At 51.0% G+C, this 25,317-nt stretch overlaps 1 protein-coding gene across 8 annotated transcripts in view; it reads left to right on the plus strand.

Moving 5' to 3' along the window:
• Window positions 1-25,317, plus strand: part of LOC132836786 (homeobox protein Meis1-like) — a 407,589-nt gene that overhangs the window by 370,549 nt on the left and 11,723 nt on the right. For 5 of the 8 annotated variants that reach the window (XM_060856248.1, XM_060856249.1, XM_060856252.1 and 2 more), the window contains exons 10-11: window positions 20,239-20,297; window positions 22,886-22,975. In XM_060856248.1, coding sequence (XP_060712231.1) covers window positions 20,239-20,297; window positions 22,886-22,975 — 149 coding nt within the window. Of the gene's footprint in view, window positions 1-20,238; window positions 20,298-22,885; window positions 22,981-23,240; window positions 23,339-25,317 lie in introns of all 8 variants that reach the window. The other 3 variants (XM_060856255.1, XM_060856256.1, XM_060856254.1) reach the window with 2 other exon arrangements.

Below are 25,317 nucleotides of genomic sequence, written 5' to 3' on the forward strand. Positions count from 1 at the left end.
AGGGTCCAGCAATCTCCTGACACCATCATCCAAGTGGGTTCCATGTTGTCCACAACCCCAGACTTTAACTGGGGTTGGGGAGGGGGAGGGGGGGGGGGGATGCGATGGAGGCCCAGTGCTAATATCACTCGTAATCCTCAGACGCTGGCTGATGATGTGGAGGCCATGGGTTCAAATCTCACTCCTGCTGCTGATGGAATTTAAAGTCGGTTAATCGTTCTTGAATTGACTTAATCATGGTGGTCATGACGGCCATCTTTGTTTCCAAAACCCATTCTGGTTCACTGATGCCCTTCAGGGCTCGAACGCTGCCGTCCTTACTGGGTCTGGTCTACATGTGACTCCAGACCCATGGCAATGGGGTTGACTCTCAACTGCCTCCTGGAAAGGCCTCACAAAACCACTCTGTTTGAGGGTAGTTAGAGACTGGCAACAAATGCCCACATCCCCATGGAAGTGTAATTGGAGGAAACGTGTTAGAATGTGTTGGGTTAGAATATTGAGGGATGGGCAGCCAATGGAAATTAAGGAATAGATCAGCTGAGAGCTAGCTGAATGATAGAACGGCCAAGGAAGGGCTGAAAGGCCTCTACCTTCCCCTGTTGTTAACTGACCCCAGGTTGACCTCTGTTACTTGGAAATCTAACCAGATGACCAGGGTTGAGGCAAGCCGCCATATACCTTTGCCTCAACCCCCAGTAAAGAGCCGAGGACCAGGAAGACTGCCCCCATGCCAAGGCCAGCACTTCCTTGGCATTCCACTGACGGTTGAGACTCATGCAAGCATTGTCCCTCTCTTCCTGATGGTCAGTGCATGATGTATCAGGAGACTGGGGTCAATGGGCTCCAGCCACTGCTGACCAATGGACACGGCCGCCATTTTGCTTCCACGTTTTCCCAAGCGGGGGAGGTGATGGCTTGGTGGTGTTACCGCTGGACTGTTCATCCAGAAGCCCTGGCAGTGTTCTGAGTTCAAATCCTGCCACGGCAGACGGTGGAGTTGAATTCAATAAAAGAAAATCTGGAATTAAGAGTTTGATGATGACCCTGAACCCATTGTCGGGAAAACCCCACTTGATTCACAACTGTCGTTTTGGGAAGGAAATCTGCCATCCTTACCTGATCTGGCCTACATGTGACTCCAGACCTACAGCAATGGGGTTGAATCTTACCTGCCCTCCTGGCAATAAATGCTGACTTAATCAGAGACACCCCCATCCTGCGAATGTGTAAATGGATCTGCCAATGGAGCGCTCTACATGACTGAGAGGGGCAAGGTCACAAGTCACAATTATTCAATGAGGGAAGAGGTGGGTTCCCTTGTGGGAGGCAGTGCCCTGTTCATGCCAAGTGCCCCTCAAATCACAACACGGGAACAATCGGGGGCGTTAGTGGGGCACGGTTGCTATGTCATTGTCCAGCACCACCTCTGCCTCAACCCCTCACTGATTTATCAGGAAGATTCCATGAGTCAGACAGTCTAGGACAAGGGGACATGGGTCAATAATCATGGGAATTACATTTTAAACTGAGGTGAGGTGCGTATTCCCCCCTCGGGGGGGTCTCCCCTCCTCCCTGCTTCCAACCATCAAGGCTGGCTCGTTCAATTTATTCAAGGGCTGCGAGAGACTGAGGATCAACGAGGAGGTCAAAGGTTACGGGCAGCAGCTGAGGCAATTTTCAGATCAGCCATGGAATGGTGGAGCAGGCTCAAAGGGCCGAAGGGCCTCCTCTGATCCCTGTTTCTTGAGTTCCTGTGGAACAGCGAGTGGGTTCAGAGTCACCAAATCCGCCCAGAGACTCCATCACATGGCTCCCGTGATTGGCTCGCTCTTCAGTCCCATCACCTCCCCTCAGCCTATCAGGAAGAAGACAAGGCTTTTATAACTAATAAGCAAATGTGTTCAAAGAGAACGGGCAGGGAGGCTTTTGTTTCATACCTACCCAATACCCACCCCGCTCTCCCACTCCCACCCCAGACACTGCAGCACCCTGGAGATTAACCTGGATATTTCAGGGCAATCCTGAAGGAATCGGAAACTCCCAATGGCTGTGTGGTAGGTCTCCATAAGACTCTTTACCATCATACGAGTAAGGAATATGAGGGAATGCTCCCCACTTGCCCCTGGATGGGGGCGGCTCCAACAACACTCTAGAAGCTTGACACCATCCAGGACAAAGCAGCCCCCGCTTGATTGGCACCACACCCACAAACATCCCCTCCCTCCCCCACCGACGCTCAGTAACAGCAGGGTGTACCATCTACAAGCTGCACTGCACCAAAGATCCTCAGACAGCACTTTCCAAACCCACGGCCACTTCCATCTAGAAGGACAAGGGCAGCAGATACACAGGAACACCACCCCCTGCCAGTTCCCCTCTGAGCCACTCACTATACTGACTTGGAAATATATCGCCGTTCCTTCAGTGTCACTGGGTCAGAATCCTGGAATTCCCTCCCTCAGGGCATTGTGGGTCAACCCACAGCACATGGACTGTAGCGGTTCAAGATGGCAGCTCACCCCCCACCTTCTCAAGGGGGCAACTAGGGATGGGCCCTGCCAGTGACACCCACATCACGACAATTAAAACCAGCATATGAATAAAAATACGCCATTCAGCCCATCAAATCTGCTCTGGCATTCAATGAGATCAGGGCAATCTCATAATCCTCAAGTCCCCTTTCCTTCCATGACCCTCAAATCCCTCATAAATGAGAAATGTCTGGATCTCAGCCTTGAATAATGACCCAGTCAGTGCAGCTCTCTGGGGTAAACAATCCCACTCCTTCCCTGGTACCGGTTGCGATAGGACTTGACCTAGTTCCTATTCAGTCAGGCACAGGATTGGGAAACTCCTCCGAAGTTAGCTCTCCAACCGATTCCGGGCCCTGTCAGTGGGAATGTGTGGATTCGATCTGTCGGAAGGGTGTTCACAACATCTAGTGGCTGTGCCGGGAACTGCATGCGATGGGAATGTTGGGAGCGGGGAACTCAACAAGAGCAGTGGGCGGCACGGTGGCACAGTGGTTAGCACTGCCGTCTCACAGCGCCTGAGACCCGGGTTCAGTCCCTGCCTCAGGCGCCTGACTGTGTGGAGTTTGCACATTCTCCCCGTGTCTGCGTGGGTTTCCTCCGGGTGCTCCGGTTTCCTCCCACAGGAAAGATGTGCGGGTCAGGTGAATTGGCCATGGGGAATCGCCCGTACTGTTAGGTTAGGGGTATGGGTGGGCTGTGCTTCGGAGGGTCGGTGTGGACTTGTTGAGCCGAAGGACCTGTTTCCACCCTGTAAGTAATCTAATCTAGTCTCCTCAGACCCGTGTCCAGCTTCCTCCTGTCCCTGTACTTGGAAAGAAAGATACAAGATTTTAAAAATGACAAATCTTGCTCGACAAGGGGTCAGCACGTCCAATGGAATGGGACTCCGTGGGAATTGTTATTGTTGTCTGAATGTTTCAATATTGTAAAATCACCCTGCCCTGCGCATATTTGCGCTACATATTTGTCATGAGTTACATCGAAGTTCTATACTGTGTGTCAGAATGTATTGCTGTATTAATTCAGGCGATGTGTTGGTTGCTAATGTCATTGGTCTAGTGATCCACTCACATTCCAGGGATCGAATCCCATCCATGCCAGATGATGAAATTCAGATTCAGTAAAAATCTGGAATTTCATGTTAACATAATAGCAATCACAGTCCATCATTTATAGAAACCCATCTGACTCATTAATGTGTAGGTTAGGTGCAGGGTTACAGTAGGGAGGTGGGTCTAGGTGGGATGGTCTTCAGAGAGTCGGTGTGCATGTAATGGGCTGAATGGCCTGCTTCCACGCTGTAGGGATTCTATGATTAACGTCCTTGAAGGAAGGAAATCTGCCGTCCTTACCTGGTCTCGTCTACACATAGTTCCAATGGGATTGCCTCTCAACTGCCTACAAATCCCTGGGCACTATGGGTAATTTAACACGGCCAATCCACCCTAACCTGCACATCTTTGGACTGTGGGAGGAAACCGGAGCACCCGGAGGGAACCCACACAGACACGGGGAGAATGTGCAGACTCTACACAGACAGTCGCCCGAAACTGGAATCGAACCCAGGTCCCTGGCGCTGTGAGGCAGCAGTGCTAACCATTGAGCTCTTGTGCCGCCATTTTCCCTTTGGAGGTGGGGGAGGGGGTGATTGGGGTGGGCGTAGTGGGGTGAGATTGGTGGGGAGTTGCTTTTGGCAAGTAAACCACCGCGTTGCCCCATCTCCACAACCCCCCCTCGAATTCAGCCCCCGCCCCTGGGTTAAATTAGGAAAACTTTGTCCTGGTTCAGGTGAGTGTGCCCGGCAATCCATCTGGATTGGGAACATGGCACAAGAGGGTGGTACTTGAAGATGTCGATTGGCGAGCTGGGGGGTGGGGGGGTGGTGTCTGAGAGAACTGTGTGGGGATTTGGGGGGGTGGGGGAGTGGGCGTGAAGTGAGTCGAGGGTGGAGGGGTGGATTGGTCAAACAAGGCAGAGGAATGTGAGGCATTTGATAGGCTAGTGAAGGGGTTGTCTTCTGCCAATGACCAGGCAGGACTCAGAGAGAGCGGGAGCAGTAACTGAGACCTGGTGAGGGGAGGGCACAACTCTCGAGACAATCCAACAGACCTTTACGCAAATCCAATACTTTTTCTAATTAAAGCTGCTTTAAGCTCCCCAGTAACGCCACAGGGCCGGTTAATCTCCCCATTCCCAGGGAGGGCTGTAGGGTTTCAGACCTCCCCACTTGCACTGAGGTGGAAGGGTTGCCTGAACTTCAGCCCGCACCCTGGGAAGGGTGTCAAATCTCACCCGTTTCCTCCAACTGCCTCCCTCTTCTTTCCACCCCCACCCCCTCCATTACTGGGCAACGGCCCTCATACTCTCCCTGAACTGAGGGTCTTTGGGCTGTCAGGTGACACTCCCCTCCACTCTCCCATCACTGCGACGGCTAAATGAAGGAAGGTTTTCTTGGTATGGAGCTCGTTCGCAGATATCTCGGCAGGAATAAAGAAACAGAATTGAATTTCTCCCAGTGTAATTTCCTCTTGGATTAGGGACTGTCTGAGTGAGCTGTCAGTGCACCATTCTTCTGTAAAGGAGTGAGGTTATTAGACTATTTAAATATTACTTGGAAAACCAGACTGCTGGTAATTTAATTTTCCGCCGTGACTAATATGCAGCTGTATCTCCATTCTTAATTATTCCAACTTCAATACACATTGCGTTCTCTCCCTGGTTAGAATTGTCTAACTAGCCTCAAAACGTCCCCTAGGCTCTGATTTTGCCCATCTCTTTTCCTGAGGGAACGTGGATTGGTTGCCGTGGTACCTGCCAGTCCGTCGTTAAGGTACCCACAGTCACCATGGGGCTCATGTCGGTGATATGACCCGCCATATCCAAGGGTCAGTTGCCGTAGCACACACCCATCAGTTGCCATGGTTACTCCCCTGGCCAATTGCCCTGGTCAGAGGTAAAGTCGCCATAATATTACCGGATCATGGGGGTGCTCTCTCTCTCTCTCTCTCGTTCATGAAAAAAAGACTGGTGCTGGTTTAAGCTGAAGGTCACTAAGTCCCAGATGCGGGAGAGATTGAGAAGGAGAGTAGATAAAAGCAGGGATGAACTTCCGAGACTCTATGAGGCTCTGGCCAGACCACATTTGGAGTATTGTGCACAGTTTTGGGCCCCATATCTCAGGGAGGATGTACTGGCCTTGGAGCATGTTCAGAGGAGGTTCACGAGAATGGTCCCAGGACTGAGAAGTTTAACATCTGAGGAATGTTTGAGGACTCTGGGTCTATGCTCAATGGAGTTTAGAAGAATATGTGGAGGGGTGGGGTTGAGGGGTGGGTGTGGGGGGTGGAGGTTGGAATCTAATTAATACTTACTGAATATTGAATGGCCTGGAGAGAGTGGATGTTGGGAAGATTTTTTCCATTGGTAGGAGAGACTGGGACCCCAGGCACAGCCTTACAATAAAGGGAAGACCTTTTAGAATGGAGATAAGGAGAAACTTCTTCAACTAGAGAGTGGGGAATCTACAGAATTCACCGCCCCAGAAGGCAGTGGGGGCCAGGACATTGAGTATATTTAAAATGGAGATTGATAGGTTCTTGATTGTCAAGGGGATCAAGGGTTACGGGGAGAAAGCGGGAGAATGGGACCGAGAAGCCTATCAGACATGACTGAATGGCAGAGCAGACTCGATGGGCTGAATGGCCTAATTTGTGCTCCAGTGTCTGATGGTCTCCTGGAGAGTCCTTCATGCTAACTTCAGCTGGTGTGGGAGTTGAAGCCACGGTGTTGGCATCAGCTACCTGCCAACCAGCCATCTGAGTGAAACAACAACCCTCCCTGATACCATGGAACCCACAGCTTATATAACCATGGTAACCATGGGTCAGTTGCTATGGCGTGCTCCATTGTTTCCCATGGCACTACAACCTCTATACCCGTGGTACACATGGATTTCTTGCCATGGTAACCTCTATTGGTCGCCATGGCAATACATTCTCTATAGCCATAGTATACACGGATCCATTGCTATGGCAACCTCCATGCATCATGTGGCATAACGACCTCTATACCCATGGTACACATGGACCTGTTACTAAGGGGCCAGTCAGACAGTTACTTGGAACCCACACGCCAGTTGCCATAGTTCCCCCTATTGGTTGCTATGGCAGTTTCTGTAACCAAGGGACCGTGCTGTGGTGACCGTGGGGTTGGTCAGTCATCGATGGTTACAGCTCATCAGAGTGTCATGTCCACCTCACCAAGCCCTCGGTCGTTCTGGGATCGTCCAATCCAGTCAGAGAGATTCCCGGAGTTCTTGTCACATGGCCTCCAACCACCCTGTCCCTGCCCTGCCATTGGTGGCCCCAGGAAGGTCACCCAATCGCATGTCAATCGCAGCAAAAAACGTCCAAGGAATTAGCTCACGAGAATAGTTTTTAAAACACCATGCAACGTTTTTTCCAGCAACCTCTCAAGAAAGGGGTCTCAAGAAAGGTTCCTGGAGATTGTCAGATTTTCCTTGGCGGGGGGAGGGGGGGGTTAGATTTGTTCTCTCCATGTCCACAGGGGAAGACTCTCAGAAACCAGCCATTAAATCCTCTCTGCCTGTGTAATAAAAACATCAATTTAACCAATTATCGGGTCAATTAGCAAAGTTAATTATTAGCAATTAACGCTCTGCGCTTGACTGGTTGCGGCCAGGCTGTGGTTGACTGGAATTCTCCAGCTCCCTCAGTAACGGGACGTGCCAAACCCACAGAAACCCAGCTTCAAACGTTCGGCCTTTGTTAAACCTTTTCCACGGCACACTTTTACTTCCAAATAAATTGCGGCAATAAACAGAGCTGTTAGCAAATGGCTTTACGACTGGAAGGTTAGAAATAGCAGATTTGGGTGTCAGGAAAGGTGCTAAATACTTTGCTTCTGCCCTATCCTCACCTTCTGCCCCTTCCCCTTCCCCTGATCTTCCTTTATCCCCCAGTCCACCTCCCCCCGTCCCTATTTCCCCTTCCCTCATTTGTCACTTCCCTCCTTGCCTGCTCATTTTTTACAAAAACATGTTCTTGCATGGGTGTCACTGGAAAAGATGGGCATTTGTTCCCCATCCCTAATTGTCCTTTGAGCAGAGTGTCTTGTTCTGCCATTTCAGAGGTCATATAAGTGTCAAACACAACTGGAGGCCTGGAGTCACGTGTATCATCATAAGAGAATTGCTATACTGTAGAAACAGGCCCTTCAGCCCAACAAGTCCACACTGACCCTCGTAAGAGCATCCTACCCAGACCCATTCCCCTACCCTATTACTCTACATGTACCCTTGACTAATGTACCAAACCTGCACATCCCTGAACACTGTGGGCAATTTAGCACGGCCAATCCACCCTAACCTGCACATCCCTGAACACTATGAGCAATTTAGCACAGCCAACCCACCCTAACCTATACATCCCTGGACACTATGGGCAATTTAGCACAGCCAATCCACCCTAACCTATACATCCCTGCACACTATGGGCAATTTAGCACGGCCAATCCACCCTAACCTATACATCCCTGGACACTATGGGCAATTTAGCACGGCCAATCCACCCTAACCTATACATCCCTGGACACTATGGGCAATTTAGCACGGCCAATCCACCCTAACCTATACATCCCTGGACACTATGGGCAATTTAGCATGGCCAATCCACCCTAACCTACACATCCCTGAAGACTATGGGTAATTTAGCATGGCCAATCCACCCTAACCTATAGATCCCTGGGCACCATGGGCAATTTAGCATGGCCAATCCACCCTAACCTACACATCCCTGAACACTATGGGGTAATTTAGCATGGCCAATCCACCCTAACCTATACATCCCTGAACACTATGGGCAATTTAGCACGGCCAATCCACCCTAACCTACACATCCCTGAAAACTATAGGGCAATTCGGCATCACCAATCCACCCTAAACTGCACATCTTTAGATTGTGGGAGGAAACCAGAGCACCCAGAGGAAACCCACGCAGACTCGGGAGAATGTGCAAACTCCACACAGACAGTCGCCTGAGGCTGGAATCGAACTGGGGACCCTGTTGCTATGAGGCTAACCACTGAGCCACCCTACTACTGTGCCACCATGTCAGCCAGACATGGGTAAGGATTTCCCTCCCAAAAGGGTATTAGTGAATCCGTTGGGTTTATCCGACAATTGGCAGTGGCTACGTGTTTGAGGCTAGTTCGAGCTTCATTTTATTTTATTTCAAAGTTGAACTGTTTACCTTCGGTGAGGTTTGAATGCACAACCAAACCAGAAAAAAGAAAACTAAATAACTGCAGGCGCTGGAAATCAGAAATGGCCAGGAAAACTCAGCAGCTCTGGCAGCATCCAGGTCAAGAGTTAATATTTCGGGTCCAGTGACCCTTCTTCAGACCTTTCTGTTTTTACACCTAATTTGGGACTCGGATGATCATTCCTGAAGATGGGCTTAAGCCCGAAACGTCGAATTTCTTGTTCCTTGGTTGCTGCTGACCTGCTGCGCTTTTCCAGCAACACATTTTTCACCTCGGATGATCAGCCCAGGAGCATTCCCATTCTGCCATTACTTCCCACTTTCCGAGTGGCCTGTGCTCTCTCATTCTTTCTCTGTCTGACCTGACCCTGTCTTGCTTTGCTGTAGCACTCAGTGATACACCAGCAACGGTTTTCACAGAATCACAGGGAGTTGGTTGGCAGGGGCAGGAGATAATTAAGAAGGCAAATGGTATATTGTCCTTCATTGCTCGAGTTTAAAAGCAGGGAGGTTATGTTGCAGCTGTGTAGGGTGTTGGTGAGGCCACACCTGGAGTACTGTGTGCAGTTTTGGTCTCCTTCCTTGAGAAAGGATGGACTGGCACTGGAGGGGGTGCAGGGGAGGTTCACGAGGTTGATTCCAGAGTTATAGAGTCATAGAGTCATAGAGATGGACAGCATGGAAACAGACCCTTCGGTCCAACCCGTCCATGCCAACCAGATATCCCAACCCAATCTAGTCCCACCTGCCAGCACCCAGCCCATATCCCTCCAAACCCTTCCTATTCATATACCCATCCAAATGCCTCTTAAATGTTGCAATTGTACCAGCCTCCACCACTTCCTCTGGCAGCTCATTCCATACACGTACCACCCTCTGTGTGAAAAAGTTGCCCCTTAGGTCCCTTTTATATCTTTCCCCTTTCACACTAAACCCATGCCCTCTAGTTCTGGACTCCCCAACCACAGGGAAAAGACTTTGTCTATTTACCCTATCCATGCCCCTCATAATTTTGTAAACCTCTATAAGGTCACCCCTCAGCCTTTGATGCTCCAGGAAAAACAGCCCCAGCCTGTTCAGCCTCTCCCTGTAGTTCAGGTCCTCCAACCCTGGCAACATCCTTGTAAATCTTTTCTGAACCCTTTCAAGTTTCACAGCATCTTTCCATTGGAAGGAGACCAGAATTGCACGCAATATTCTAACAGTGGCCTAACCAATGTCCTGTACAGCTACAACATGACCTCCCAACTCCTGTACTCAATACTCTGACCAATAAAGGAAAGCATACCAAACGCCTTCTTCACTATCCTATCGACCTGCGACTCCACTTTCAAGGAGCTATGAACCTGCACTCCAAAGTCTCTTTGTTCAGCAACACTCCCTAGGACCTTACCATTAAGTGTATAAGTCCTGCTAAGATTTGCTTTCCCAAAATGCAGCATCTCGCATTTATCTGAATTAAACTCCATCTGCCACTTCTCAGCCCATTGGCCCATCTGATCAAGATCCTGTTGTAATCAGAGGTAACTTTCTTCACTGTCCACTACACCTCCAATTTTGGTGTCATCTGCAAACTTACTAACTGTACCACGCATCCAAATCATTTATGTAAATGATAAAAAGTAGTGGACCCAGCACCAATCCTTGTGGCACTCCACTGGTCACAGGCCTCCAGTTTGAAAAACAACCCTCCACCACCACCCTCTGTCTTCTACCTTTGAGCCAGTTCTGTATCCAAATGGCTAGTTGTCCCTGTATTCCATGATCGAACCTTGCTAATCAGTCTCCCATGGGGAACCTTGTCAAACGCCTTACTGAAGTCCATATAGATCACATCCCCTGCTCTGCCCTCATCAATCCTCTTTGTTACTTCAAAAAACTTAATCAAGTTTGTGAGACATGACTTCCCACACACAAAGCCATGTTGACGATCCCTCGATCCCTAATCAGTCCTTGCCTTTCCAAATACATGTACAGGAGAAAGTGAGGACTGCAAATGCTGGAGATCAGAGCTGAAAATGTGTTGCTGGAAAAGCACAGCAGGTCAGGCACATCAAAGGAACATGAGAATCGACGTTTCGGGCATGAGCCCTTCTTCAGGAAGGATTCCTGAAGAAGGGCTCATGCCCGATATGTCGATTCTCTTGCTCTTTGGATGCTGCCTGACCTGCTGCGCTTTTCCAGCAACACATTTTAGCAAATACATGTACATCCTGAGCCTCAGGATTCCCTCCAACAACTTGCCCCATCACCAATCTCAGGCTCACCGGTCTATAGTTCCCTGGCTTGTCCTTATCACCAGTTGTGACAGTTAGGTTTATGATGAGAGATTGAGTAGACTGGGGCTAATTGGAATTTCGAAGAACGAAGGAAGAAATCTTATAGTAACATATAAAATGATGAAGGGAGTGGATGAGATAGAAGCAGCGAGGTTGTTTCCATTGACTAGAAGTGGGGGCTATAGCCTCAAAATAAGGGGGGATTTACAACTGAGTTGAGGAGAAACCTCTTCACCCAAAGGGTTGTGGAACTGTGGAATTACTCTCCTAGTGAGGTTACTACATTGAATGTGTTTAAGGCAAAGATAGATTTTTGAACAGGAAAGGAGTTAAGAGTTATGGTGAGAGGGTGGGTAAGTGGAGCTGAGTCCATGATAATGATCAGCCATGATCTTATTGAATGGTGGAGCAGGCTGGAGGGACCAGGTGGCCTACCCCTGTTCCGAGTTCTTATGTATGCTCTGACCTTGTGATCTCACACAGAGGGACTGAATGCCACTCACAAACTCTCCGGCAATTTCCTTTTGAATTATTCGAAGATTTTCTCATCCACTTTCCTTCGTGGGCGGCACGGTGGCGCAGTGGTTAGCACTGCTGCCTCACAGCGCCTGAGACCCAGGTTCAATTCCCGACTCAGGCGACTGACTGTGTGGAGTTTGCACATTCTCCCTGTGTCTGCGTGGGTTTCCTCCGGGTGCTCCGGTTTCCTCCCACAGTCCAAAGATGTGCGGGTCAGGTGAATTGGCCATGCTAAATTGCCCACAGTGTTAGGTAAGGGGTAAATGTAGGGGAATGGGTGGGTTGCGCTTCGGCGGGTCGGTGTGGACCTGTTGGGCCGAAGGGCCTGTTTCCACACTGTAAGTAATCTAATCTTCTAATTTTAAAGGTGAAGGCCAAGTGGTCCTATTGCATTTCAGTCAAAGAGAGAACAGGCCATTTGAAGTAAACATGAGTATGGCCGTGTAAGAGGCTGGGAGAGGAACATCTAAGGGAACATTGCTCATTGCACCCTCAGCAAAAGAACACAGTTGTGACAGAATGACAAAAGAGATTGGAGCTGTGATAGAATCCAATCTCACAGCGTCATAGCTGTGGAGATGCCGGTGTTGGACTGAGGTGATCAAGGTCAGAAGTCTCACGACAACCAGGTTATAGTCCAACAGGTTTATCTGAAATCGCGAGCTGCTCCTTCGTCAGGTGAACCATTCGGTCCAAGTTGTCCAGGCGGACCACCTGCCGAAACTGAACTCTTCCCATTTGCCAGCATTTGGAGAATTTCCAGGACATGATGGTGGCACAGTGGTTAGCACTGCTGCCTCACAGCGCCAGAGACCCGGGTTCAATTCCTCCCTCAGGCGACTGTCTGTGTGGAGTTTGCACATTCTCCCAGTGTCTGCGTGGGTTTCCTCCGGGTGCTCCGGTTTCCTCCCACAGTCCAAAAATATGCAGGTCAGGTGAATTGGCCATGCTAAATCGCCCGTAGCGTTAGGTGAAGGGGTAAATGTAGGGGAATGGGGTTGCGTGGGTTGCGCTTCGGCGGGTCGGTGTGGGCTTGTTGGGCCGAAGGGCCTGTTTCCACATTGTAAGTCATCTAATCTAATCTAATGATCAGCAACGCACCTCAGACACCACCCTCCACACTCCATCTAGAAGGACAAGGGCAGCAGATACATGGGAACACCACCCCCTCCAAACCACTCACCATCCTAACCTGTCCTTCAGTGGGTCAAAATCCTGGAATCCCCTCCCTCAGGGCATTGTGGGTCAACCCACTGCAGGTGGACTGCAGTGGGTCAGGAAGGCAGCTCACGCCCCACCTTCTCAAGGGGCAATTAGGGATGGGGCAGTTAATTCATGCCTACACCAACGATGTCAGATCTTGTGAAAGAATTTTTTTTCCCAGGAAGGTCTGTACCTAGATCTTACGGGGCCTGGATAGGGTCGAAGTTCATAAGAGGAGTAGGAATGAGAGGGCATGGATTTAAAGAGATATGCAAATGAAGTGGGGGGGGGGGAAATGATGTGAGGAAAAAAAATGGTCTCCCAGCGAGTATGAGGGTGTGGAACACATGGCAAGGATGCGTCAACTGAGCCATTTCATAGGGCCATTAGATGGCTTTTTGGAGGGATATGGAAATCAGGAAGGAGACTGGCGCTCAGTATTGATGTCACTCGAAGAAGCGAGTACAGGCTCAATGGGCTGAATAGCCTCCTTCTGCTCCTTCTGAGACTCTGTGGTGTATGTTTGACACAAAGTTCCCAAAGAGCTCTGCTCAGTAGAATGCGTAATAGACAGAACGTGTGTATAAATGCTCTGGATATTTAACAGAGCTACCTGCACGGTTACTGGTAAACCCTTACCAGGAAACCAGTGCCTGTGGATGGGCTGCTTACCAACCTCGTGTCCTGAGGTGTTATTGAGGCCCTCCGTCTGGCCCAGCACTCAAATAGGACAAGAGTGAGCCTTCAGAGTTAAACTGACGCTCAGTTCACCAGCGATACCCCAGAACATTGCTGATGGATCACTTCGAGTGGATCCAATCACCTAAAGAGGATCCCAGCACCTGGAACCTATTCCCCATCACCTAGAGTGGATCCCAGCACCTGGAACCTATTCCCCAGCACCTAGAGTGGATCCCAGCACCTAGAACCTATTCCCCAGCACTTAGAATGGATCCTAACACCTGGAGTGGATCCCTTCACCTGGAGTAGATCTGTATACTCAGAACAGAATCCTGTGCCTAAAGCAAATAATTTCAACTGGAGTGGATTTCTGTGCATGGAGTCGATCTTACCAATAGGGCTGGGTCCTTAGACAGACCTGATCCTTGTAACTTAAGGGGACCACTTCACATGGAGTTTCCCCCAGTCCCCTTCACTTGATGTGGATCTCTTCACTGGAATGGATCCCTGTAACTGGAAGAGATCTCTTCACCCAGAGGGATTTGGAGAGGATCCCTTCAGCTTTAGTCGAAAAAGTTTAGCAAACGGGCCCATTACCCGATGACAAAGAGGGAAGGTGAAGAGTGGCAATCCGCTCGGATTGTGGTAATCCGCTCGGATTGTGGTAATCCACTCTGATTGTGGTAATCCGCTCTGATTGTGGTAATCTGCTCGGATTGTGGTAATCCGCTCTGATTGTGGTAATCCGCTCTGAATGTGGCAATCCGCTCATATTGTGGTAATCCGCTCGGATTGTGGTAATCCGCTCTGATTGTGGTGATCCGCTCTGATTGTGGTGATCTGCTCGGATTGTGGTAATCCGCTCTGATTGTGGTAATCGGATCGGATTGTGGCAATCCGCTCTGATTGTGGCAATCCGCTCGGATTGTGGTAATCCGCTCTGATTGTGGTGATCCACTCCAATGAAGTCAGGGGCCACAACAGATCCTGGGTGCGGGGATGCAGCCAAGGTGCGTGGATCTGGCCCAGAGGCGGCAGGCGGGAATGTGGATCCAGTGTCACCTCTGTCACCAGGTGGGGCGGCCATTTTGAAAAGCAGTCAAAGGTGATGCAGCTAACAACCTCAGCGCGTGATTCCTCAAACCAGGGAGAGAATGTAAAACACACCAAATTGCCAGGACTCGGGAAAAAATTACCCAAAGGAACAGAACGCGATTTCTCATGAACAGATTACCTCAGCTCCCTGGAGCAAAAAAAAACAAAAAACCATTATTTGGGAAGAATCACTGGAAGTATATCTGTGTTTTTCTTCCAATCTCTCTCTCAAAAAAATGAGAAATCTGAGTCCAGCGAGAGTACAAGCAACAGTTGGTAAAATAGAATGGCTTTCCTGCTCTCTCTCTCTCTTTTGAAGGCCTCAGGCCTTGTTGCTAAACAGTTGACTTGGAGTAAAATCATTAAAGGGGTGAAGCCAGCTGGGCTGTTTGTGATGGTGAGTGAGGGGCCCAGCCTAGATGACGGATCACTGACAGACATTTTCTCGGGCTGTCAGAGGCTGTGCTTTCAACCGATTCAGATCAGACAAGCCTTGATGCTTTTCTCTCTCTCTCTCTTCATTCAGAAACCACCTTCAGTAATATCCAGGAGATAAAGGGAGTGATGGGTTGGGGTGGAGGGAGTGGTGAGGAACAAGACACGACAGACATTTCAAGAATGAGTGGCCATCGCTCAGACTTTGGTGTTTCTCAGTGAGCGGGTGTCTGAGGGTATGAGCTATTGCCCCCGTGGTTCCTGTTTCTGGAGGCGAACATATCGTGTGGGGGTTGGGCGGGGGGGTGGGTCAGACTGGAAACATGGGGGCACCAACACCTCGCTGCTTCAGGGGCTCTGGTGACAGGAGGGCTACGCGTTCAGCTGAGATCCTACCACAGGATGGAGGGGGAGGTCTTTATCCGGACATTCGTTCGGCCACTTTTGGAACACTGTGTTTGATTCTCATCTCCCTGCTACAGGATTGACATTGCGAAACTGGAAAGGGTTCAGAAAAGATTTACAAGGATGTTGCCAGGGTTGGAGGGTTTGAGCTATAGGGAGAGGCTGAACAGGCTGGGGCTATTTTCCCTGGAGTGTCAGAGGCTGAGGGGTGACCTTTTAGAGGTTTTGAGGGGCACGGATAGGGTAAATAGACAAAGTCTTTTCCCTGGGGACGGGGAGTCCAGAACTAGAGGGCATAGGTTTAGGGTGAGAGGGAAAAGATATAAAACAGACCTAAGGGGCAACTTTTTCACGCAGCGTGTGGTACGTGTATGGAATGAGCTGCCAGAGGAAGTGGTGGAGGCTGGTATAATTATAACATTTAAGAGGCATTTGGATGGGTATATGAATAGGAAGGGTTTGGTGGGATATGGGCCGAGTACTGGCATTTGGGACTAGATTGAGTTGGGATATCTGGTCGGCATGGACAGGTTGGACCGAAGGGTCTGTTTCCGTGCTGTACATCTCTATGCCTTTATGAGGTTTGGGAATATAACCTTCAGGGTTTGGCAAAATGAGAGATCTTGAAACATAGAAGGGGACTGGGCAGCGATTCTTTTTGCTCATTCACAGGATGAGGGTGTTGCTGGCCAGGCTGACATTTATTGCTCGTCCCTAACTGTCTAAAGGGCAGTTCAGAGTCAGCCATATTGCTGTGGGTTTGGAGGTCACGTGTAGGCTAGACCAGGGAAGGACAACAGATTCCCTTCCCTGAAGTACGCTCAAGAATGGAATGAGATTTTTCCGACAGTCGGTGGCTCAGTGGTTAGCACTACTGCTGCACAGTCCCAGGAATCCCAGTTCGATTCCAGCCTTGGGCGAGTATCTGTGTGGAGTTTGCCCGTGTCTGCGTGGGTTTCCTCCCACAATCCAAAGGTGTGTAGGTTAGGGTGAATTGGCCATGCTAAGTTGCCCCATAGCGACCAGGGATGTGTAGGTTAGTGCATTAGTTTGGGGGTAAATGTAGGATAAAAAGGTAAGGGAATGGGTCTGGGTGGGTTACTCTTCAGAGGGTCGGTGTGGACTTGTTGGGCCGAAGGGCCTGTTTCTACACTGTAGGGAATCTAATTCTAAAAAAAAATCGGATACTGACAGGATGTTTCCCATTCTTAGAGCTGGGATGCTGTTTAAAAATGAGAGAGGTCTCTATCAGCGAAGGCCGGATCATTGAGTTGATCCAAGTTTGGCATTTGGAGAGGATTTTGAGCGCTTGGTGAGTTGCTTATTGTGTGTGGCCATGGGTTTGAGGCAGCACTGTGATTAGTCGTGATCTTATTCAATGGCAGGGGCAGGCTTGAGAGGCTGAATCCCCCGTTCTTTGGGCAGCATGGTGGCTCAGTGGTTAGCACTGCTGCCTCACAGCACCAGGGTCCTGGGTTCAAGTCCACCCTCGGGCGATTCTCTGTGTGGAGTTTGCACATTCTCCCTGTGTCTGCGTGGGTTCCCTCCGGATGCTCTGGTTTCCTCCCACAGTCCAAAGATGTGCAGGTTAGGGTGCATTAGCCACGGGAAAAATGTAGGGTTACTGGGATCGGGTGGGATGCTCTTTGGAGGGTCAGTCTGGGCCGAATGGCCTCTTTGTAGGGATCGGATGATCCTGAGTTGTACATTTGGGTGGCAAAAGCAGTGTACCCATAGCCCCTCCCCCACCCCTCATCACCACATTAAGCATTCTCAGGTGCTTTTTTCAAATCATGGTACCGTCACTACCCCTCCCTCTCGGAACCAGGGTGTGCCTCTGCCATGCCTCCTAGCTCCGTCCAGATGTTCATAAGATGCAGGAGCAGATTTAGGCCATTCGGTCCATCGAGTCTTCTCCGCCATCTGATCGGCCCCTCACCCCCATTTTCCTGCTCTAACCAATTGCCCATTATAAACCTCCCAGCATCCACCGCACTTTGGGACAGCTAATTCCACAGGCCCACAATCCTTTGGGTGAGGTAGTTTCTCCTGAAGCCTGTTTTAAATTTGCCGCCCCTTGTCCTAACACGATGACCTCTCGCCCCAGAATGCCCCACAAATGGGAAGGATCCACTCCAGCCTCCCCTGAGGGTATTATCCAGGGGAATGGCCTACCGATGGAGTTGTACAAAATCGATAGAGGGTCCCGTCTTGTTTCAAAGGTCCATATCGAGGGCTGACGGGGATATTTGGTGGGTCGGTCACCCAAGATATTTCACATTTGCCCCCGCCCCCCCCCCCCGCCCCAGCCTCTCAGTGAGTGAGTGGCTTCCAATCAGATACCTCTCCATGATATCCTGATCAATTCAGAGTGCCTTGCTGTTTTGTTAGTGGAGCTAAAGGAGGTCATAGACTCACTATAGGGTGGGGGATGGAAGCCATCTTCAAACGTTGGCCCACGCAGGTCATTTCTGAGTCCTCACCTGGCAACGGGCAGACCCACCTTGGGGTGGGGGGAATTGCCAGAAATAATTACTCAGTTAGAACCTCGAACGGTGAGCTAGACGGACATAAAGTGAGATCTCGGAGCAGCTGCAGGTCACTCAGGCCTGCTTTGTCATTTGATCATGTTACAGAGCTGGGCTGTTGTGGGGTGGTGGTAGTGTCTCTATCTCAGAGCCAGGAGGACCAGGTTCACCTGCTCATGAGGTGTGTCATAACATCGCTGAGAAGGTTGATTATAAAATATCTGGCGTTATAGGGTTTGTACAATACTGGAAAAGGCCCTTCAGCCTATCATATGTATGCTGGTCATCAAACATTCCCATTCTAACACCATTTTCCAGCACTTTGCCCATTATCTCATAGAATCCCTACAGTGTGGAGACACGCCCTTCGGCCCAACAAGTCCACACCAACCCTCCGAAAAGTAACCCACCCAGACTCATTCCCCTGACTAACCTACACACCCCTGAACGCTATGGGACAATTTAGCATGGCCAGTTCACCCAAACCTGCACATCTTTGGATTGTGGGAAGAAACTGGAGCAAAACCACGCAGAATGTGCAAACTCCAAACAGACAGTCACCCGAGGCTGGAATCGAACCTGGGACCCTGGTGCTAACCACTGAGCCACTATGCCACCTCCCCCTCGTACATGACAGCGATTCAAGTGTTGAGCTGAATGCTACTTGAGGGTTCCTGTCTCTACTGCCCTTCTCGCAGTGAGTTTCAGACGCTTGTCACCTTCTGGGAAAAAACATTCTTTCTCCAATCTGCTGCTCCCTTTACCTTAAAATGGTGCCCACTGCTTGTTAGGCCCTCTACTAAGGGGGAACATTGACCCTGTCCATGTCCCTCAGAGCTAGGTACACCTCAATCAGATTCATTACCCCAGGCCCCCTCATCTGCCTCCTCTACTCCAACCCGAGTGATCTCTCCTCGTAGCTGAGATAGGGTTGAGGTGAGGACAGGAGTAGGCCTAGGGTTAGGCCTCAAGCCTGCCCTGCTGTCCACCAAGATCACGGCTGATCTGGCCCAGGCCTCAACTCCTCTTCCATGCCAGCCCCTCTTTCAGGTAGAAGTGGGCATTTTGTGAAGATATGCTGCCAGCCCACAGCTTTCTGTTGGCTCTCACGTCGGTCATCCCCGTTCTCTCATCCAATGAGAGTCCAACATCCTCCTGACAGGTCACCTTTATTTCCACACATTGAAAGTTTCAATTTCACCTCAGTCCCCCTTCCACAAACCGTGCGACATGCCTTTGAGCTACAAGTTTATTTTTCATGGGGTTTGGCAATGGTAGTTGCCCCTTGAGAAGGTGGGGGTGAGCTGCCATCTTGAACCGCTGCAGTCCACGTACTGTAGGTTGACCCACAATGCCCTGAGGGAGGGAATTCCGGGATTCTGACCCAGCGACAGTGAAGGAACAACAATGTATTTCCAAGTCAAGATGGTGAATGGCTCAGAGGGGAACTTGCAGGGGCTGGTGGTCCCATGTATCGGCTGCCCTTGGCCTTCTGGATGGAAGTGGTCATTGGTTTGGAAGGTGCTGTCTGAGGATCTTTGGCGAGTTGCTGCAGGGCATCTTGTAGATGGTACACCCTGCTGCTGCTGAGCGTCGGTGGGGGAGGGAGGGGATGTTTGTGGCTGTGGTCCCAATCAAGAGGGGGCTGCTTTGTCCTGGATGGTGTTGAGCTTCTTGAGTGTTGTTGGAGTTGCCCCCATCCAGGGGCAAGTGGGGAGTATGATGTTGAATTTGTAGAGTGTAGTTTGTAACCCAATTTACTGTTAACCATTAAGGAGAGTGGCCTATCATAAAATATTGAGCTGGATTGTACGCGGCGCCACTAGAGATGTTATGGTTAAGGTGGGGATAGGTAGGTGCTCAAGAGAGAGAACGTAAGTCGAGGAGAAGGTGATGGGTGTCGGGAAAGGGTAATGAAGCAAAGGAGGAACATGGCTGCTTTGTAAATTCTGTATGTTGTTGCATTCCTCTGGAATTATACCTCTGTCAAAGCACAGCTGGATAACAGCTGCCACATGGTGAAAGTGACAACTGCAGATACTGGAGATCAGAGTCAAGATCAGAGTGGTGCTGGAAAAGCACAGCAGGTCAGGCAGCATCTGAGGAGCAGGAGAATCGACCTTTCGGGCAGGAGCTCTTCAAGGGATTGTCCCGCTGTGCGTTTCCAGCTGCCACATGGTAACCACCCACCCGGCTGCCATGTTGATAGCTTATCCTGGTTTTACTGGATTGGAGGGAGGGCTTCGCTCCAATAACTGCTGTCGTTTTCCTTCAGGTTCATCAACGCAAGACGCCGAATTGTCCAGCCAATGATCGACCAATCAAATCGAACAGGTATCTCTTGTACTAATTGACTCTAAGTGGCCATTGATGGCCATAAACAGATCCAGGCAGTGGGCTGTGGAGGGGGTCGTGAGGGCCGACTGCCTGCCCCTCTTCCGCGGTTCCGTTAGAGCCCGGGTGTCTCTGGAGAAGGAGCACGTGGTGTCCACCAACACCCTGGAGTTGTTCAGGGAGAGGTGGACGCCGCAGGGAGTGGAGTGCATCATTTCCCCCTCCAACTCTATTTTGATTTAGCCCCTGCTCCCTCCCCTTCACTGTTTGATCACACAGCGTTGCCCTTTGATGTGAAGGGCACCGCTTGTCACTGGCCACTCAGGTGTTTTCCTATCTTCCTGGTGGTGGAAATTTGAATAAAGATTCGTGCACCTTGTGTCTCTCACTGTGTCTCACACCTGCACATACACACCATGGGTGCTGGGGAAAAATAAGCTCTACCGCAGTTAGGTGGTAGTGTGGGGGTTTAAAAAAATAAACAAAAAAAAAACAGATCCAGGCAGCGGGCTGTGGAAGGGGGTTATCTCTGCCAACCGCCCCTCCTCCATGCCCGGGTGTCCTTGGAGAGGGAGCACAGGGTGCCCACCAACTGCTTCAGAGAAAGAAGGGGCACTACGGGGGATGGAGTGCTTTGGCCCTCCAACTCCATTTCCCCCTCCCTCCCCCTCCCCCTCCCCTCTCCCCCTTCCCTCTCCCCCTCCCTCTCCCCCTCCCTCTCCCCCTCTCTCTCGCCGTCACCCTTGACGGCTTGCATTGCCCAGAACGGGTTTCACTCGCGGGCACCCAGTTGACGACACGGGATGGTGGTAACCAGCCGGTTAACAAAACCAACCAGACGGGAAAGTCACGGTTAATTTGGAGGTGGAAAAGTCGCTCAGTTCTGTACGGTAACGCGTCTGGGTAGGAAACAAAAGTATAGAGTAGGTGGTCACTTAAGAAAGGCCATCAATGGGATCTTGGGAAGAATTCCCGAGAGGTGTTAAGTAAATGCTTTTAAAGCTAGGATAGATATTTTTTGAACAGTGAAGGAATTAAGAGTTACAGTGAGAGGTAAGTGGAGCTGGGGCCATGGAAAGATCAGCCAATATCTTATTGAATGGCAGAGGAGGCTTGAGGGAGCAGAAGGCCTAATCACGCTCCTGGTTCTTATGAGCTTATGTATGTGTTTGCCAGCGTATCATGCGCCTCACCAAAGAAATCAAGATGGCCTCCCAGCCCATGTTGGCATTGTAAGCTCGGCCTATTGTTGGCAGGATAGCACTGGCCAAAAGGCAGAAGTGAGGACTGCAGATGCTGGAGATCAGAGTTACGATTAGAGTGGTGCTGGAAAAGCACAGCAGGTCAGGCAGCATCCAAGGAGCAGGAAAACCGACATTTCAGGCCAAAGCCCTTCATCAGGAATGAGGCCTACAGTTCCAAGGCACCTCCTCAATAGCACCAAAGGACCCACATCTGTCCTCCGCCAAACAAGAGAGGGCCTATTAATCTGGGACCCTCTATGCTAAACGCATTGAGGGCAACATTTGTCACGTTAATGTTCATTTTGCACCCTGGGGAGAGAGGTATTGCAGTATCGTTACTGCTAGGTTGTTTTGGCGGCTGGCATGATGTAGTGGGAGCCTGGTAATGTCGAGGGAGCCTGACTCTGAGTGGAAAGTCACGGGATGGGGACAGACTCTGGGAAGGCCAAGGCCTGCTCAGTCGTGACGGGATTGGTCGTTACCGTCCTTTCCATGACGACGCGACGAGAGCGGTAGAGCTTCCTGCTCAGGTAGCTCCAGCAGGCCCACGCCCCTCTGTAAACCCCCGGCCCACCCCCATCCCCACGGTAACAGATTCCATGCTCTCACTGAGGTACCTGGGGGTGGAGGAGTGGCCGCCATTTTGGATTGTCACTGACAGCGGCCTTCCCTCAGCCAGCATGGCTCAATTTGATTGGCCGGGAAGCCAGCAGAGTCAGCTGACAGCCCAATGGGATGATTCGGCATCTTCCTCTTGGCGATCGGCTGGCTCAGTTCGCCAATCCTACTCCTTCGTTTCTATAACCGAAGAGGGAACATGTGGAGATATGGTACGCCATTCCATTCTGATGGTGGCGCCATCAACAGATCTCCTGCATTCTTACCTCTGGCTCTTTCCCCCTGCCACTCGCCCTCGTTTCATATTCTTTCCCTGGTCTTGACGATTCATGTTGGCATCCGTTAGTCCGCACCGAGACCCGCGTGCGGGAAAAAGTCTCTTCCCTGGGGTCAGGGAGTCCAGAACTAGAGGGCATAGGTTTAGGGTGAGAGGGGAAAGATATAAAAGAGACCAAAGGGGCAACTTTTTCCCGCAGAGGGTGGTACGTGTATGGAATGAGCTGCCAGAGGAAGTGGTGGAGGCTGGTACAATTGCAACATTTAAGAGGCATTTGGATGGGTATATGAATAGGAAGGGTTTGGAGGGATATGGGCCGGGTGCTGGCAGGTGGGACTAGATTGGGTTGGGATATCTGCTCAGCATGGACGGGTGGGACCGAAGGGTCTGTTTCCGTGCTGTACATCTCTATAACTCTATGAATCTCACCTTACTTTCCTTTCACCCAGTTGGTCAAGGAACGCCCTACAGCCCAGACGGTCAGCCAATGGGAGGGTTTGTAATGGACGGCCAACAGCACATGGGCATCCGGCCTCCAGGTAAGGTCAGCCGCTCGCTGAGACATTCCTACCCCCCTCGCCACCAACCACCTCGGGATGGGAGGGGTGGTGGGCACCGGCCTTGCGTTTTCTTTTGCTTTCGCTCTCTCATCAGCACCTCGTTTTTGTTTCTCTTTGTTTCCCCTCCCCCTCCCCATTTTTCCACTCGGGGCCACTCCTCTCTTCCTCACATTTTCTTGCTGTCACGTGATCTGTCATTGGCGATTTCCTGGCATGCTCTTGGATTGTTTATCCTTCCTCCTAGGAGCTATGGGTGGAATGGGCATGAACATGGGCTTGGAGGGGCAGTGGCACTACATGTAGACAACGTCACTGTTACCCCCATCGCAAAGCAGAGGGGAAGTAAGTACCACCCCCTCCTGGGAAGAGGGTGACTGTATTATTTGTGTCCATTCACCCAGGCATCACTCTCTCTCTTTCTCTCTCACGCTCTCCCCCTCTCTGTCGCTCTCTCCTCCGCCATTACCCTAACTGTTCTACCCCACCTCATCACAGGGCTGGACATACCAATACTCCACTATCCTTATCCTTTCTTTCATCTGCATCTAATGTCATCACTTCCTGTGAGGCACACTGGGATGTGTGGACAATGTCTCTCCCTCCGGTTCTGTGCAGGGGATCAGTATGGACTGAGGGGGCTCCAAGGGGCGAGGGGGCTGAGGGAGTTCCAAGGGGTAAAGGAGATGATGGGGTTCCGAGGGGTAAAGGGGCTGAGGGAGCTCTGAGGGGAGAGGGGACTGAGGGAGCTCCAAGGGGAGAGGGGACAGAGGGAACTCTGAGGGGACAGGGGACAGAGGGGGATCTGAGGGGAGAGGGGGCTGAGGGAACTCTGAGGGGAGAGGGTACTGAGGGAGCTCCGAGGGGAGAGGGGACAGAGGGAACTCTGAGGGGAGAGGGGACAGAAGGGGATCTGAGGGGAGAGGGATCTGAGGGAGCTCCGAGGGGAGAGGGTACTGAGGGAGCTCCGAGGGGAGAGGGGACAGAGGGAACTCTTAGGGGAGAGGAGACAGAGGGGGATCTGAGGGGAGAGGGATCTGAGGGAGCTCCGAGGGGAGAGGGTACTGAGGGAGCTCCGAGGGGAGAGGGGACAGAGGGGGATCTGAGGGGAGAGGAGGTTGAGGGGGTTCCGAGGGGAGAGGGTACTGAGGGAACTCTGAGAGGAGAGGGGACAGAGGGGGATCTGAGGGGAAAGGGAGCTGAGGGAGCTCTGAGGGGAGAGGAGGTTGAGGGGGTTCCGAGGGGAGAGGGAACTGAGGGGCTCCAAGGGGAGGGGGTAATGAGGGAGCTCCGAGGGGACAGGGAACTGAGGGGGATCTGAGGGGAGAGGGGGTTGAGGGAACTCTGAGGGGAGAGGGGATAGCGGGAGCTCCTAGGGAAGCGTTTGACTACTGAGTTAGTCTCTTCCAAATACCCTTCTCTCGCTCCCTCACTCTAACACGCTGTCACTGCATAGATTTTCCCCATCTGACCTGCTCACCAGTAGAATTTCGGTTGTCTACATTGTGATAGCGCCCTTTAAACTGGTGACCTCCACCATCTAGAGGGACAAGGGCAGCAGATACATGCGAACACCACCCTCTGCAAGTTCCCCTGTGAGCCACTCGCCACCCTGGAAATCTATCGCCGTTCCTTCAGTGTCGATGTCTCAAAATCCAGGAATTCCCTCCCTCAGGGCATCGTGGGTCAACCTCCAGTAGAACGGCTCACTCCCACCTTCTCGATGTCAGTTAGTGTCAGGCAGTAAATTGTGGCCTGGAACAACTCCTAGCCCATGGAATAAAATCGCCACTTAATGAGCTAGGCCTGTAAATTCATCAATTGGAGAAGATGGGGGATCTAGGAGGGGTGGTTAATCGATGCAGAACACCCCACGGGTGATTGGATGATGGGAAAGAGAGGGTTCAGTTGCGCATTCTGGACGTGAGGAGAAAATAGAGAGAACAGGACAGACTCCATTCAGCTCCTTCAACCTGTTTCTGCTCCTAACTCAGTGGGAATCCGTTGCCAAGGCCCTTGGCAGCCATTTTCCTGCCCAGTCCCACACCACCACCAGTCAGGGATGGGCTTTTTAACCCCTCCACCATTACCCCCAAACTCTCCAGGAATTGAAGCGCTTTTTTCATTCACAGAATTGTTCATGGGACATGAACGCCACGAATTATTTATTGTCCATCCCTGATTGCCTGGAGCTGAGTGTCTCGCTCAGCTACTTCAGGGGGAGTTAAGTGTCACCCACATCCCTCTGGAGTCACGTGTAGGGCCACTCCAGGTAAGGATGGCAGATTCCCTTCCCCCTGGATAGAACCAGATGGGGTTTTTGA

Source organism: Hemiscyllium ocellatum, chromosome 47, assembly GCF_020745735.1.
Source record: "Hemiscyllium ocellatum isolate sHemOce1 chromosome 47, sHemOce1.pat.X.cur, whole genome shotgun sequence".
Lineage (NCBI taxonomy): Eukaryota > Metazoa > Chordata > Chondrichthyes > Orectolobiformes > Hemiscylliidae > Hemiscyllium > Hemiscyllium ocellatum.